This window comes from Dermacentor albipictus, chromosome 4, assembly GCF_038994185.2.
Source record: "Dermacentor albipictus isolate Rhodes 1998 colony chromosome 4, USDA_Dalb.pri_finalv2, whole genome shotgun sequence".
NCBI classification, from domain to species: domain Eukaryota; kingdom Metazoa; phylum Arthropoda; class Arachnida; order Ixodida; family Ixodidae; genus Dermacentor; species Dermacentor albipictus.
Window position 1 is genome coordinate 140792642 of NC_091824.1, and position 14008 is coordinate 140806649.

The window sequence follows — 14008 nt, forward strand, 5'->3', positions numbered from 1 at the left end:
ATTTATATACTATGCCAAATATCTATTTCAGTCGCATCAATGGAGGCTTGTTGCTCTCTTAATAAAAAGAAATAAAAAAAATATAGAAAAGAAGCTTTATGAACGTTTTAAGGGTATGCCTCAGGAAAATAAGTTGAGTACTGTATTAGTAAATCGCCTTTCCAACAGCCTCTTTTACTGTGACGGAAGGCTTGGTAAACCAGCAAAAGACGCAAACACGAGAGTTACAGCATGGCTTTTGGCAAAGTTCGTAGATACGGGCCAGTGTCACTGCGGTGTATTCGATATTCGTGAGGAAAACAGTACGACTTCTTTCACTGCTTGGTCAACAACATCCTCATGGTCGTGCTCTCCCACAGCTATACGAGACGTGCCATCAGATTCCGACTACCGCAGTATTCCTCATTCATACGCGTCGCACATCGTATCGGTCGCCGCGTTGTACCATATGTGTCTCTGACCACGCGTGCGTCAAAACCGTCAGTTCTGTTGGACGATGGAGGCTCGGAATGTTGCAACCTTTGGGAAACCTGACGAAAACTTGTTGGTAATTAGTTTATGTCTTGCTGGTACGACTGGTCGTACGACGGGTCGAGTTGTTCCTACGCACATACATATGCTTCGCGGTGGACTGAAATGTCAAGTTTCAGCATTCATTGGACGATAAAAAAAAAAAAATTATACAGGCGTTAATACTAGACATATGCTTAATGCAACACATGTGATCGCATTTCTAGCAGTTAAAGGTGGCGTAGCCTGGGAATGGCACACCGGGCCCTAACACCCTCCCACTCGAAATTTCTGTTAGTGTGCGGACTTGCCAGCCCCTCTCCCACCTTCCTCCACCTCTCCGGTCAAGTGGGTGCCCCTCCCGAAAAACATGTGGCTACGCCATTGGCGGTTTAATATTTCGCCAACAAAATGGGTCGAAGACCGTTATTACCTCATTTACGAACGTTCTGGTCTTCAATTTCGCCTAAGCATGGAGGAGGTAGTAGTAAGTGGTTGTTTATTAAGCTAAATAGATATCTATGTAAAGGAAAAGGAAAGTAAGAAAAACTTGCTACTGAACGCAGTAAGAGTCAAGCGCGGTATGCTTACACCTGAAGCACCTGAACAGCGGTCAGGAAAGATGCCCGTCAAAGCGCTGAACTTTTGCCATCGCCTTCTTTCTCGAGGGACGTCACTTTGCAAAGCACGTAGTGCCATCTACCGCCGGTCAACGTTAGTAAGTGCCCGTTAACGTTTGGGCGCGCAAATACGGTACGGAAAATACAGCAGCCTGGCCCTCTACAGGTGATAACTTGCTCTGCAGCTTGACCATGATGCAGTGTGCTAGAATCGTAGCAACCATTGTCATAAAAGATTATCGTTCCGCCATAGACTTGGAACTTGTACATCATAAGAACGCACGAGACGGAAGTACGCGTGTAAGACAACGATACTCATTCTTCGCTTCTGCGAAAACACCCGTTTCTAAAGCAGAACAGCGTTCAAATTCATGCACAATTGACGTGCCAGTATTAGTCAGTTGTCGAAGAGACCGTTATTCGTCTCCCGAGCTTCAAGTACAACAGCTGCATCAAATTTCACCTTGAATGAGCGCGCCTATGTTGGACCATGTTTTGGCGTACTCGTATCTATGGCAACGACTATGTCTTTGGAATTTTCACACCGAGATGGCGCCACAACGCACGCGTCTGTCGCTGACATTTGGCTGGACGCACATAAGCTTGTTAACCGACGCCGAAGCCGGGTCTAGCGTGCAGCGGTACGAAACGTAATGTGCTGCTTAGCTCAGAACTCAACGACTCCACTTCAGATGTTTTCGAGCAGTATGAATGAGCTACAGATGACCCCAGCACGTGCAACGTTGCCTTCGTCGTCAGGGTAAATAGTTGTCTCGTCCCTGCAGTTTTTCTAATCGGGGTTTTCTTTCGGTCGACCGGCTGTACAGTCCAATGTGACTCAAAGGGTGGTGACGACTGATTGGTCGTCAGACAGTTCATTTGCCGCCTCTCCACTCGACCTGACAGCACCCTTTCCGAAGCAGGAAGGAGCAGTTTTCAAGCGGCAATGCCGCACTCGCGCGGGACGCCTGCTCCACGGCACGACGCTCGATTGCTCCGGGACACGCGGTAAGTTTTCGTTTTACTTTCATCCTTTTCGCTACGGCGCCTCATTCTCGGCGAGCGTTGAACTCGAGGCGCCGCGACCTCGCGCTGCTTTCCAATTAGTTGCCACAACTGAACAGGGAACCTTTTCGGTGCTTTTCGTCGAGTTTGTTGTTAACGCAGTCTCTGCGCCCTGTAAGAGTCGATTACACTACACAGTCAAGAAAATCATCGACTGGTACGGCTAATTTTAACCGCTTCACTGTCAACTGCAATACCGTCCGCTAACAGCAAAGCTTATAAAATTAATTTTGTATCGTTAATTTTTACCCGATTGTTCTTTCTTTTGGAAAGGGGTTGCTGGGGCCCAGGTGCGCTATGAGACACAAGCGGTGGAAATCCCACGCTATTGATTTGTGCGCCGTGCCGGACGCTCTGTGCCTGGCGTACGGGCTCCCAGCGCAACGCTGGTTCTCTGTCATGAGGATCACCGTGAGCTGAGAAAATTTTGCGCTTGAAGGACTGCACAGTTCATGGACAAGCGTATACATTACTTTTTCAGGAGCAATTCTGTAAATAAGTGCTACTTCTGCGGGATCGGATCATATTCTGATGCATCGTGATCGATTTTCCGTTTCCACCAGTATGGTTATTCTGCGGTTCCGTTTATTCTCTCTCTCTCTCTCGTCTTAAGTCATGATAAAACACAGTGCAGCTGTTTCCGTTTGCTGATATTTTGATAAGCTCAGTCGCGCCATGTTTGGAGATGTCACACATAGTATGGTGATATTTAGGCACGGTTACAGCGGTAGCTCTTTGCATTCTAAGTGAAAGCATTTCATTTGTAGAGACACGTTTCTACAGTGTGAAACTGGATTGAGAACTACGGTGCGACTGGATAGTCCTGTTTGTTTATGAATTCATGCAGTTGTGAATATTGTGGCACCCAATTATATGAACCTGAATTATTTTAACAATGCCTACCATCTTCCAGGCAAGTGCATTAATGTAGTGGGCCAAGATGTGACCATTCATTGTTGTACTGATCGGTCATTGTAGCTCTGTCACATGTGCCTTACAGAGGCATGTCATGGCTGCACTCTCGTTTAATAGCTTCATTATCTGCTTTAGGGACAAAAGCCATGTAAATGCAGCAAATATTGTTAACAGGCATACCATATATCTACTCTGAATGGTTGTGTTATGAAAGAAGTGCAGCTTGTTTCAAAAACCCACAGGGGGGTACAGAGATGTAGAGCTGCAGTCATAGCAAACTGACAGATATTTTTGCTGAAATACCCTGTTACGAAATTTCCTATCTTACCTTTTTTTCAAGGCTACCTGCTTTGCTTCCATCCTCAAGACATTAAGGAAATTTTGTGGCCATTGCAGCTTTTTAAGTGGCATAGGCCACGTTGCTGAATAATTGTGGGCTGTTGCTAGTTTACATTTCTTGGTTATTTTTTTTTCTGCATTATTGTGCTTTTTTTCACAGGTATGGCTCGATCATGGAGGTCTAGATGAGGAGGTCTAAAAAATGGGGCCTCCCACTAGGGCCTTGCACACACTTCTCTTCCATAGTGCACTTTCCTGATACCACAGAATGGTGCCTTAGTAAAGAATTGAGCTCACTTTGCAAGGACCATGGGTCTCAAGACAACTGAACGACCACCAACACCTGGCTTCCTTGACTGTCCACCAAAGACTCTTGCTGATGTGCTCAGCCCATCTCCCGTCCTGGAGGGTATGGACCGAAGTGGCTTGCCTCAATTTTGCTGGCTTCAGAGGAGCTGCGGTGATGGTAAGCTGGCTCTTTTCGCTAGCTGTGTAAGGAGAGAATTTTGCCAGTGTGATCTGCTAAATGTTTTGCTTGGGTGCCTGTTTTACAATGCTGCACTTTGTGGCATGAGGGACACCATAGTGGCAAGCTTTGATGGTAATCTTGACCACATCATTTCTTATAATGTGCCTAAATCTTGGAGATTTGTGTCTATATTGCCATCAGAATCTAGTGATTGCCAAGATTGGAATTTGATCCTGGAAACCTTGTTCTAAGCAGCAGGACATCTCTACTGACGTCATTAATCAAAGTTGTGATTAATACTGTTTATTGCCGAGAAATTTAATCGTGATTAATCTGATACGGTGTTGCAGTCATGTGAGGCTTATTGCCTATTATTCTCGTTGCTTTGGCCTTGTTTTTAAGCATTACTAGTAGGTGCGGATATCATTTTACTGTTTGACAAAGTGATAAAGATTATGCAGTTTGGAAACAGCAGATCTGAAAAAGAACACTGTTTTTTTCTGCTGGTCACCTTTGAGAAAAATACAGTAAATGTGTCAAGAATGGCCAACAAATTTTCACATTGCTAGATTACTTTTGGCTGTATGCCTTTTGTGCTTGACACTATTTTGATTAGCTTATGGCATATCCATGGGGTGAATATCAGAGGCATTCACTACGCAATATATGTGGTGCCTATACACTACAAAGCCTGCCGTGGCAAATAACTGTGCAGGCTCATTACTTTCTATGGCCTTGGATATATGACATTTGTGTTAGGAGACATGACTGGTGTTACTTCAGTCATATAAAAAAGGAGCAAAGTTATCTAGGTCGCCTTTGTGTGTAGCAGAGGTTTTATATACTAGAAAACAACCCAAGATGAAGAATATAGCATATACTTGTTCATTAAAGCCGAAGTAATTTTCAAAACTGTCATTATGACATAGTAGGTCTATTAAGACTGATCGAAACGAGGAACTAATTGTGATTAAAGAGCGTTCTAAATAAAACGAAATCCAGCCTGACAGTTGCAAAATTTTTCTGCAGAAGAAAACTAATGAAGTTAGGTCTGCAAATCTGTGACGTCATCGGTGCCGTACAGTTAAGGAGTGAGAAAAGGTGAGTAAGCGAAGTTCAGCTTTCAGTTGGGAATTATTCTAATTCTTTCCGTCGAAGAGAAAGTTCCAAAACAATAGTCTGTGCTCTCCCAAAGTGTTTCCACAGAAGGTCAAGCACAGCTTGTTTTTAGTTATTTCATTATCCTGCAAGTTGCCGCACCCATGCCATCTGGTGGGCGATACAAACACCACCTCGCACTCTTTTGCGACAGTATCATTTCACTTTTTCAGGAGATACTCGCAACCGGCAGCTGACTGCAGCTCACGTACAGTGGCGGTCCCGAAGCACCGCGCTGACATTTCTGTTTTGCGCAACCTCGGACCCGGCGAACGCCGGGCTCCACGCGGAACGAGGAAATAGAAAAAGAAAGAAAAAAAAAGTCCCCACTGCTCTCTTCATTGATCGAAACCGACCTCGCATGGGTTCGCGGGTAGCGTGGCGGCGACAGGCGAGGCCTCTCCCCTGCGCTGCTTGGCTCTGCCCCCAGGTACCGGTGTACTGCGCTGAAGCGTGCCCCTTGCTCGTGGTGGCTCGCCGGGTTTCCATGCGGCTGTGAGTGAGAACTTCGCTTTCCTTTCGCGTTACACCGGGTATGAGCACGAGTGCTCATTCGCGCGTAGTGTGTCTGCCGTGTAGCACAGAAAGCGCCCCTTCTGGGATATGTGCTTCTTACAGCGCGCATTGTCGCGTCTGAGCGTGTTTTGCTTGCGTTCGGAAAAATCCGAGTAATTGCGCTCTTTTATCGCCTTGTAGCACTTACGACAGCGTGCCGGCAGTCGCTTCTGCTTCACGGTCGCTTTTAATGGGGACAAAACGTTTAATTACTGGTGCATACCTGTTAGGCGTTTCTCTGACATGAAGCCTCGTCGGCGTTTCCAAGTTTAGCTGACCACACGTGGTCCACGCATGCAGTTCAGCCGTAAGCCTATCAGACTCGGTTACTTCGTCCAGTCGAAACCGCCGTGCAGCCAGCAGCCTCCGTCCGTTTCATATTTGCATATTTGCTGTATCCTCGCCAGCGATGGCCACAGCTTCCGGAGCAACAACACGAGTTGGAGGCTGTCAGAACACTGAATACTTTATTCTGTCATGGCTGTCCTCTATAGCCACCTGACAAACTAAAAAGAAATAGAAAGGTCAGTCGTATACCACGGAATTGGACAAAGCCACACTCATTCATTAATTGATAACTTTATCGGATTTGCAGCGACATCATCATAACAGAACGCTTCAGTGTGATATGTGTACACGCTGTCCACCACGGCTTAATCGTGAGGATGGGTGGAAACGTAATTACTTCCCCGCCAGCATTGCGCTGAACGTGTCGTACGTGTCATTTCTAGCCTTAAAACTCACAGTAGTGTACTCGTACATCTGGCACGGCGACCTCAGTCGCTTGTGCACGAGCGGGAGTGCCGCATTCGCGGTGGGGATTCTTGCCCTTTCGGGACTTCGGCTCATGATTCCCTCGGCGAGTTATACAGGCTTCTTTCTGGTTGGCAGACTTGCGGAACATATGAAAATACTGTTGACTGCGACGTTTCGGCGGCTTCATATATATATTTCGGAACAAATTCTGAAGCCTTTGTGAGCCGCGCGATCAGTTACCTTGGCGCGTGCTCAGCAGCGTCAAACGATAATTCGGTGTGACAGACGTTGACAAAGATGCAGACAGTGTATTCGCGCCTTCTTGTGCAGACGTATCCCGGTGGAAAGGTAGACGAACTGCCGGCGGCTGGGGAAGTCAATGAGTTAAACAACCCACGGCCCGGATAGGCAATGCCGCCCAAGACAGTACGCTTATTGGATCACTTATAACGACATCCGGTTTACATTGTTGGACATTGTCATGCGAATATCTGTTACTTAGCGCTACGCTAGGTGTGCGAAATCAGGCAGATGTCTTAGGATACGGTAGATGAGTAGTCAGTATAGTGAATAACGTGAGAACATGCATGGGAAATGAAATCGAAATGAAATCGAATAAATGAGCATACATAAGCTTCCATGAACCTTCCGTCATCCCATTGTGAACAAGGCTTCCGTAGCGAAGCCGAAACGTCTTTTAGATTTTTTCATTTTTTAGCACTTCTATGTTGGTCGGTGTCCTTGGTTTTACTTCTTCAATGCATGGGAAATAATCAAGCGGCTTAAAATATGCATTGCCCCGAATATCTGACAGTGCAGTGTGATCGCACGACATCTTAGGGGCCATGCTTTTCAATTGTGCTGCGTGCAGATGCACCGCGCGTAGCAAATCACAACTAGGTATGTGGTTTGAAGGACAATGACACATGGCAATATATATATACACACACACTCGCACACAACGTGTGTCCGTGTTAACCGTCTTTCCGGGAACGGCAGGTGTCATCGTCACGATCCCGGTGTTGCTTCCGCTGCACACGATGACGGCCTTATAAAGGCAGCAGAATATACCCACTCAAGGTGATTGGCCATGAGTCGGGTGAATTTTATAACTATGATGTTTCTGATTCGCAAATGAATTTGTTTGTGTCGGTGCGTATATCCCCATGGGAGTGACCTATACAGCACAGACGGCCCGAAAAAGAACGGAACAAGAGTCCAATGGCAGGACAAGCTATTTCAGTTGGATTTGCAATATTTTTCTTCAGGATCGAGGAACGGCTTTCATAGAGGGGCCTCCTCTATTTTCTTTTTTTTAAACTTATTTTTAATGTTACGACCTTGGCCGTGTAGATACCTACGTCTGTCGTCTAGTGCCGTACGTCTGTCGTACGGCACAGTTATGCCGGCGCAAACGGCATCATCAGTCGGGCATACGTTTTGTGCCATTTATCACCGGACCGGTAATTTATATCGAACAGATTGAACGGCCGCGTTTAATCGGTCTTGCTGAGCTCCACAGCGGCGCTCCAGAGGGGAAGGGAGAGAGGGAAAAGAGTATACGAACCATGTCGATACGGACTTTAGCTTGCTTTGTTACAAAATGGTTCGCATGCCTTCCAGAAGTCGTTTATTCTGCGCGTCGCGAATGAAATCGCAGCCTGTTTTCTGGATGGGTCAACGACATTTCCATGCTGGTCGTCAGGCCGAAGGTTAATCGATGCTGTTACAGGCGCAGCGCGACGGGCGGTGTCAGGATTGGGGGCTCAATCCCATCGTCCGTGGTCCTTTGCCAAGATTGGAGTACGGCATGAATTCGAAGGTAGCTGGCCCATGCCGTCGTCCAACTTATTTACGCTGAGATCGTTGATGAAGTGAAGAACTGCTTCTCATCGAGAACGAGGAAAAGGGTTTATTTACAGAAATTAAATCAGTCTAACATGACTGCTTGAGAAAAAAAAAACAGTCCAACATGACTGCATGAGAGAAGTGACTCAGTCTAACATGACTGCTCAAGAGAAGTGTCCTCAGCATTCGCACAACCACAGTTTTTATACACTCGATCCGCCGGTCCTACGACGCGGCGACTGTTCGTTTCCTCATCACCAACTCGCCGCTGCTCTGCAGAACAGTTTACGTACACAAAGGCAACCGCGCTCTGATGCCCGACGACGGCGTTGGCGGGTGCCGTTCCGGGAACTATCGTTGCCGAACGAGGGTCGCTCGTTGTTCCGTGCCACTCCGAACCGTGAGAAGCACAAAAATACGTCGTTCCCGCGGCAGCTTGTCCATGCGTGTCAAATCAGCTCCGCGTTGGGGAACTCCGGAATCATTGTTCACGCACCGAACTAGTTCCGTCACAATGTCGAAGGGGCTGGAGGAAGGCGGCGGATTCCAGCGCAAAGGTCGCTTCTTTGAACGCCTCCCAGCTGCAGCGACGGAGAGGGAGAGGTGCGCGTCGTGTCGCCCTGTCGTAACTGTGTGGCAATTTTGTTTCGCAGCACGCCATTCTTGACAGCGCCTCCATGGCCCGGAAAGTCTCGACTGTCTAGCGCTGACAACCGCTAGGCAGGAAGAGAACGGCTGCTGGTCAGGGGGGGATTGATGTCTTGGCTCGCAGCGACCACTTGTGCATTGATGTCACCGCCCCAAAACATCCAACAAGGACAGGCAACTGCAACATGAACCCCACAACACGGCTCTGCGCCGAGATGACGTGCATTGGCTCTCACTTTAGACTCGCTAGGCTTCAAAAAAACAACAACAACATAAGTGCAGAAACAAAAAAAAATGCTACATTTCGCTATGTCAATTTCTGAAGCAAATTCCTGCTGACACATTCAGCAATCATGGAGGGAATCCTGCCAAATGAGAGGGGATCTTCTTCGCTTAATAAAATTAACACTAGTAACCCTAAAATTTAGGCGGGACCTCCAAACGCAGAATTCAAATTAGCCTGCTCAAACCATCCGCATTGCTATGCAACTTTCCCTTCTTATATCTAACGGAGAAGTTGTACTCTTGGAGAGTGAGGCTCCATCGGAGCAAGCGGCCGTTTTTGTGTGACATTTGATTGAGCCACGTCAGAGGACAGTGGTCGGTCTCGAAGATGAACTTCGCTCCGTACAAGTAACACGACAACTTCTGAGCGGCCCAAACCAAACAAGCGCATTCCTTCTCTGAAGCGCTGTAGGCTTCCTCTCTTACATTTAGTTTACGGCTGGCGTAGAGGATAGGATGCTCCTCGTTATCGTCGCCGACCTGACTAAGTACCACGCCCATACCTCTGTCGCTTGCGTCGCATTGAACTATGAATTCCTTTGTGTAGTCTGGCGCGCGAAGCACAGGGCGAGAAACCAATAGCGTTTTCAAACTTTGGAAAGCGTTCTCTTTGTCCTTATCCCAGTGTACGTTACTCGGTGCTCCCTATCGGAGGGCGTCTGCTAATGGACTTGCCAATTGCGAGTAATTCGGAATGTACCGTTGATAGTACCCCACAAGTCCCAAAAATGAACGAAGGTCCGTTTTCGGGCGCGGCTGAGAAAATTCTCCAATCGTAGCTATGTTCAGCTCAGCCGGCCGTCTCATGTCCTGACCGACAACATGGCCCAGATAAGTAACCTGCGAACAACCAAACCTACACTTTTCCGCTTTCATCGTTAAGTCGACTTTAAACGTACGAAGCCTCGCATCCTTGTCGTAATAGACTTTGGCGTTCTTTTGAGCTATTGCCATGTTCTTTCCGACTAGTTCTCGGGTTGCGCTTAGACGTACCAGTAAATTTAGCACGTATTCAACCACGGTTGGACTCTCCCCTCTTTCCTCCCACATTTCTCTTAACATTCTCAGTGGAGACCGGAGTGTCCTCCCGTACACTAGTTCTGCTGGTGAGAACCCTGTCGCCTCATGTGGAACCGTTCGCAAAGCAAACAACGTTGCCGGCAGACAGTTCTCCCAGTCATCCTTGTGCTCGTAACAGAGCGCACGCAAAACTCGCTTAAGCACCGAATGCCACCTCTCTACACTGTTTGACTGAGGGTGATAGACAGAACTGTGTATTAACTTTACCCCGCACTTTTGCAAGAATGTGGAAGTCAGTGCGCTCGTGAATACTGACCCTTGATCTGCCTGAATTTCGGCTGGAAACCCAACTCGTGCAAACACTGTCAAAAGCGCGTCTACTACTTCGGTGGAGCTGAGCTCTTTCAAAGGGATTGCTTCTGGAAACTTGGTAGCCGGACACAGCATGGTAAACAAGTACCTGTAGCCTGATTTTGTTTTTGGAAGAGGCCCTACCGTGTCTATTACAAGTCGTCTGAAAGGCTCTGTTATTAAGGGGACTACCTTCAGTGGAGCTTTCCATGTCTCTCCTGGTTTACCAGAACGCTGGCAGGCGTCGCATGATCTTACAAAGTTTTCTACATCCTTGAAACAGCCAGGCCAGTAGTATTCCATAAGCAATCTTTCCTTTGATTTGTTTATGCCTAGGTGGCCGGACCACCCATTTCCATGACAAAGACTCAAAAGGTCCTGCCTATACTTAGTAGGTATGACTAACTGATCTAAAATCCTACCCTTTCGATCTCTGTAATGCCGATACAACAATCCTCCTCTCTCATGTATCGTTACGTTGCGCCTAGCAATGCCTTCTTTAGCTGTGTCATGTAATTTTGCTAAGCTCTCATCATTCTTTTGCTCAGCTGCCAGTGACTCTCTATCCACGCGTAAGAGTTGATCAAAGTTCTTTGAGGCCGGTGATAATAACGACCCTGTCTCGCTTGTGAGCGCGTCTGCTTGCTCTTCCTGCAGGCTAGAACTCTGACACTCTAGTGCTACGCCCTCATTGAGCTGGTCAACTGGCAGGCTCTCCTCAACTGTTCTTTTGTCCCTCGGGCCTAGCTCGGATTCGGGTATTGAAGCTATCCCCTTTTCTGCTTCAGCTGGAGGAGCTTGAGCATTTTCAGCCGAAAGCGCCGCGATCTTACGAGCTTGGCCTCTGGTCAATGCCTGTACTATGCCCTCTCCCAGTTTGAGCCCTCTGTCACGCAGTAACTGATTCGAACGATTCGAAAAGATGTAGGGATACTGCAGTGACAAAAATTTGGAAACTGCAGCCTCAGTCTCTAGCTCCCCGAATGGTCCACTGATTTTGACTTTGGCCATGGGCAGACACACGCTGTGTTCTTCTACAACCTGTTTTATCCATGCTACTTCTCCGGTGAAGTCATCTACCATCACGTAAGACGGATGGACAATGTCCAGCGTGGCGGCACTGTCTCTTAGCACTCGGCATGGTTTTCCATTAACTTGCAGGTCGTGGAGATATGGACTTAAAAGTTCCATATTCTCATCTTTTTCCTCCACGTAGGAAAAAACTACGCTAGACTTCTCGCAGTTTACAGCTATATGTCCCAGTTTGTGGCATTTGTAACAGCGAATTGGTCTAACAGATTCGAATTTTCTTTTCTGTTCTTTTTGTGCGGTTTCTCCGTTAAGTTTCTCCTCGCTCTTTTCTGCGGGCTTTTCCGCCATGTCTACAGGCTCTGATCGTCTAGTTTGCGCTCCCTTTTTGAACGGAAATGGTTTCCGCGGTCCATTTCGACCGTCCCAGTTTCCCTCCTCGGCGTTCAACTTTCTACGGGTTGCGTACTCTTCGGCTAATTCAGCCGCCCTTTCCACAGTGTTTACATTACCTCTGTCTTGCACCCACAGTTTCACAGCTTGGGGGATGGTTTTGTAAAACTGCTCTAGACACATGCATTCAATGATCATGTCTCTGCTGTCGTACGCTTCCGCGCTTTTAAGCCACTCGACTAGGTTGGCCTTTAAGCTATATGCAAACTCCGGATAGCCCTCGCTATCTTTCTTGCCTGTGCTCCTAAACCTTTGCCGAAAAGCTTCGGCTGAAAGGCGGTATTTCTTCAGGAGACTAGCCTTAACTTTTGCATAATCATATGCATCCTGCACACTCAGTCTGGCGATTACTTCCGCCGCCTCACACGGCAACATAGACAACAACCGTTGTGGCCATGTACTCGGGCCGAAGTTCATCTTCTCGCAAGTCCTTTCAAAATTGCTTAGGAACAAGCCTATGTCGGTCCCGACCTCAAATGGCTTTAATAGCCTGTCCATGCGGTACGATTCTGCCTCACTTGATCGACCCAGAGCGCCTTCACTTCCTTGAGGCAACTCCAAACGTTTGCTTTCAAGTTCAAGTTGCATTTTCCTTAACTGAAACTCGCGATCTTTATCGCGTTCCTCTCTCTCTCGCTTTTCTCTTTCTCTTTCCCGTTCTTCTCTTTCTCTTTCCCGTTCTTCTCTTTCTCTTTCCCGTTTCTCTCTCTTTTTGAGAAGTTCCATTCCCATTTCAATATCTTCCTCACTGGCCTGATTGGAAATTAGCTCCAATAATTCCGATTTGAGCATTTCCTTGCGTACATCTAGGCCCAGTTCCTCACCAACAATCAACAACTCGTCTCTCAGCAGTGTCCTTAACTCCATGACTGCTGCTTTACTGCCTTGATTCTGCTCTCTAAATCTAGCTAGGAAAACACAACCTAGCTAACACACAACAATCTAGCTTCCCTACTGTTCTAAACAGAACAACCCCAAAATGAAGCCTAGAGAGTCAAAGCAAAAACCAAGCACTCACCGCAGATACAGCACCATGTCGCAAAGTCCATCCCACCGCTGTCAGCCAGTTGTCAGGATTGGGGGCTCAATCCCATCGTCCGTGGTCCTTTGCCAAGATTGGAGTACGGCATGAATTCGAAGGTAGCTGGCCCATGCCGTCGTCCAACTTATTTACGCTGAGATCGTTGATGAAGTGAAGAACTGCTTCTCATCGAGAACGAGGAAAAGGGTTTATTTACAGAAATTAAATCAGTCTAACATGACTGCTTGAGAAAAAAAAACAGTCCAACATGACTGCATGAGAGAAGTGACTCAGTCTAACATGACTGCTCAAGAGAAGTGTCCTCAGCATTCGCACAACCACAGTTTTTATACACTCGATCCGCCGGTCCTACGACGCGGTGACTGTTCGTTTCCTCATCACCAACTCGCCGCTGCTCTGCAGAACAGTTTACGTACACAAAGGCAACCGCGCTCTGATGCCCGACGACGGCGTTGGCGGGTGCCGTTCCGGGAACTATCGTTGCCGAACGAGGGTCGCTCGTTGTTCCGTGCCACTCCGAACCGTGAGAAGCACAAAAATACGTCGTTCCCGCGGCAGCTTGTCCATGCGTGTCAAATCAGCTCCGCGTTGGGGAACTCCGGAATCATTGTTCACGCACCGAACTAGTTCCGTCACAATGTCGAAGGGGCTGGAGGAAGGCGGCGGATTCCAGCGCAAAGGTCGCTTCTTTGAACGCCTCCCAGCTGCAGCGACGGAGAGGGAGAGGTGCGCGTCGTGTCGCCCTGTCGTAACTGTGTGGCAATTTTGTTTCGCAGCACGCCATTCTTGACAGCGGTTGCTTGCTTTGAATGCTAATTTTCTCACCGACGCAGCAATATGCGCTACGCCGCGGCGCTTCTTCTTAAGCGAGTACGGTACGCTAACGACTGGCGAGTTCCCGTGGTGCTTTGCCGGCGTCGAAATGTCTGAGACGTACAGCTTGGA

The 14008-nt window shown here is 47.7% G+C and overlaps 1 protein-coding gene across 1 annotated transcript in view; it reads left to right on the plus strand.

The window, feature by feature from the left end:
* The first annotated feature begins 1750 nt into the window (after positions 1 to 1750).
* The window catches only part of LOC139059365 (mucin-4-like), a 140795-nt gene continuing 128537 nt past the window's right edge, over positions 1751 to 14008 (plus strand). The window contains exons 1-2 of the mRNA XM_070537668.1: positions 1751 to 2138; positions 3610 to 3915. Of these exons, the coding sequence (XP_070393769.1) occupies positions 3759 to 3915 (157 nt within the window). The 5' untranslated portion in view covers positions 1751 to 2138; positions 3610 to 3758. The remainder of the gene's footprint in view (positions 2139 to 3609; positions 3916 to 14008) is intronic.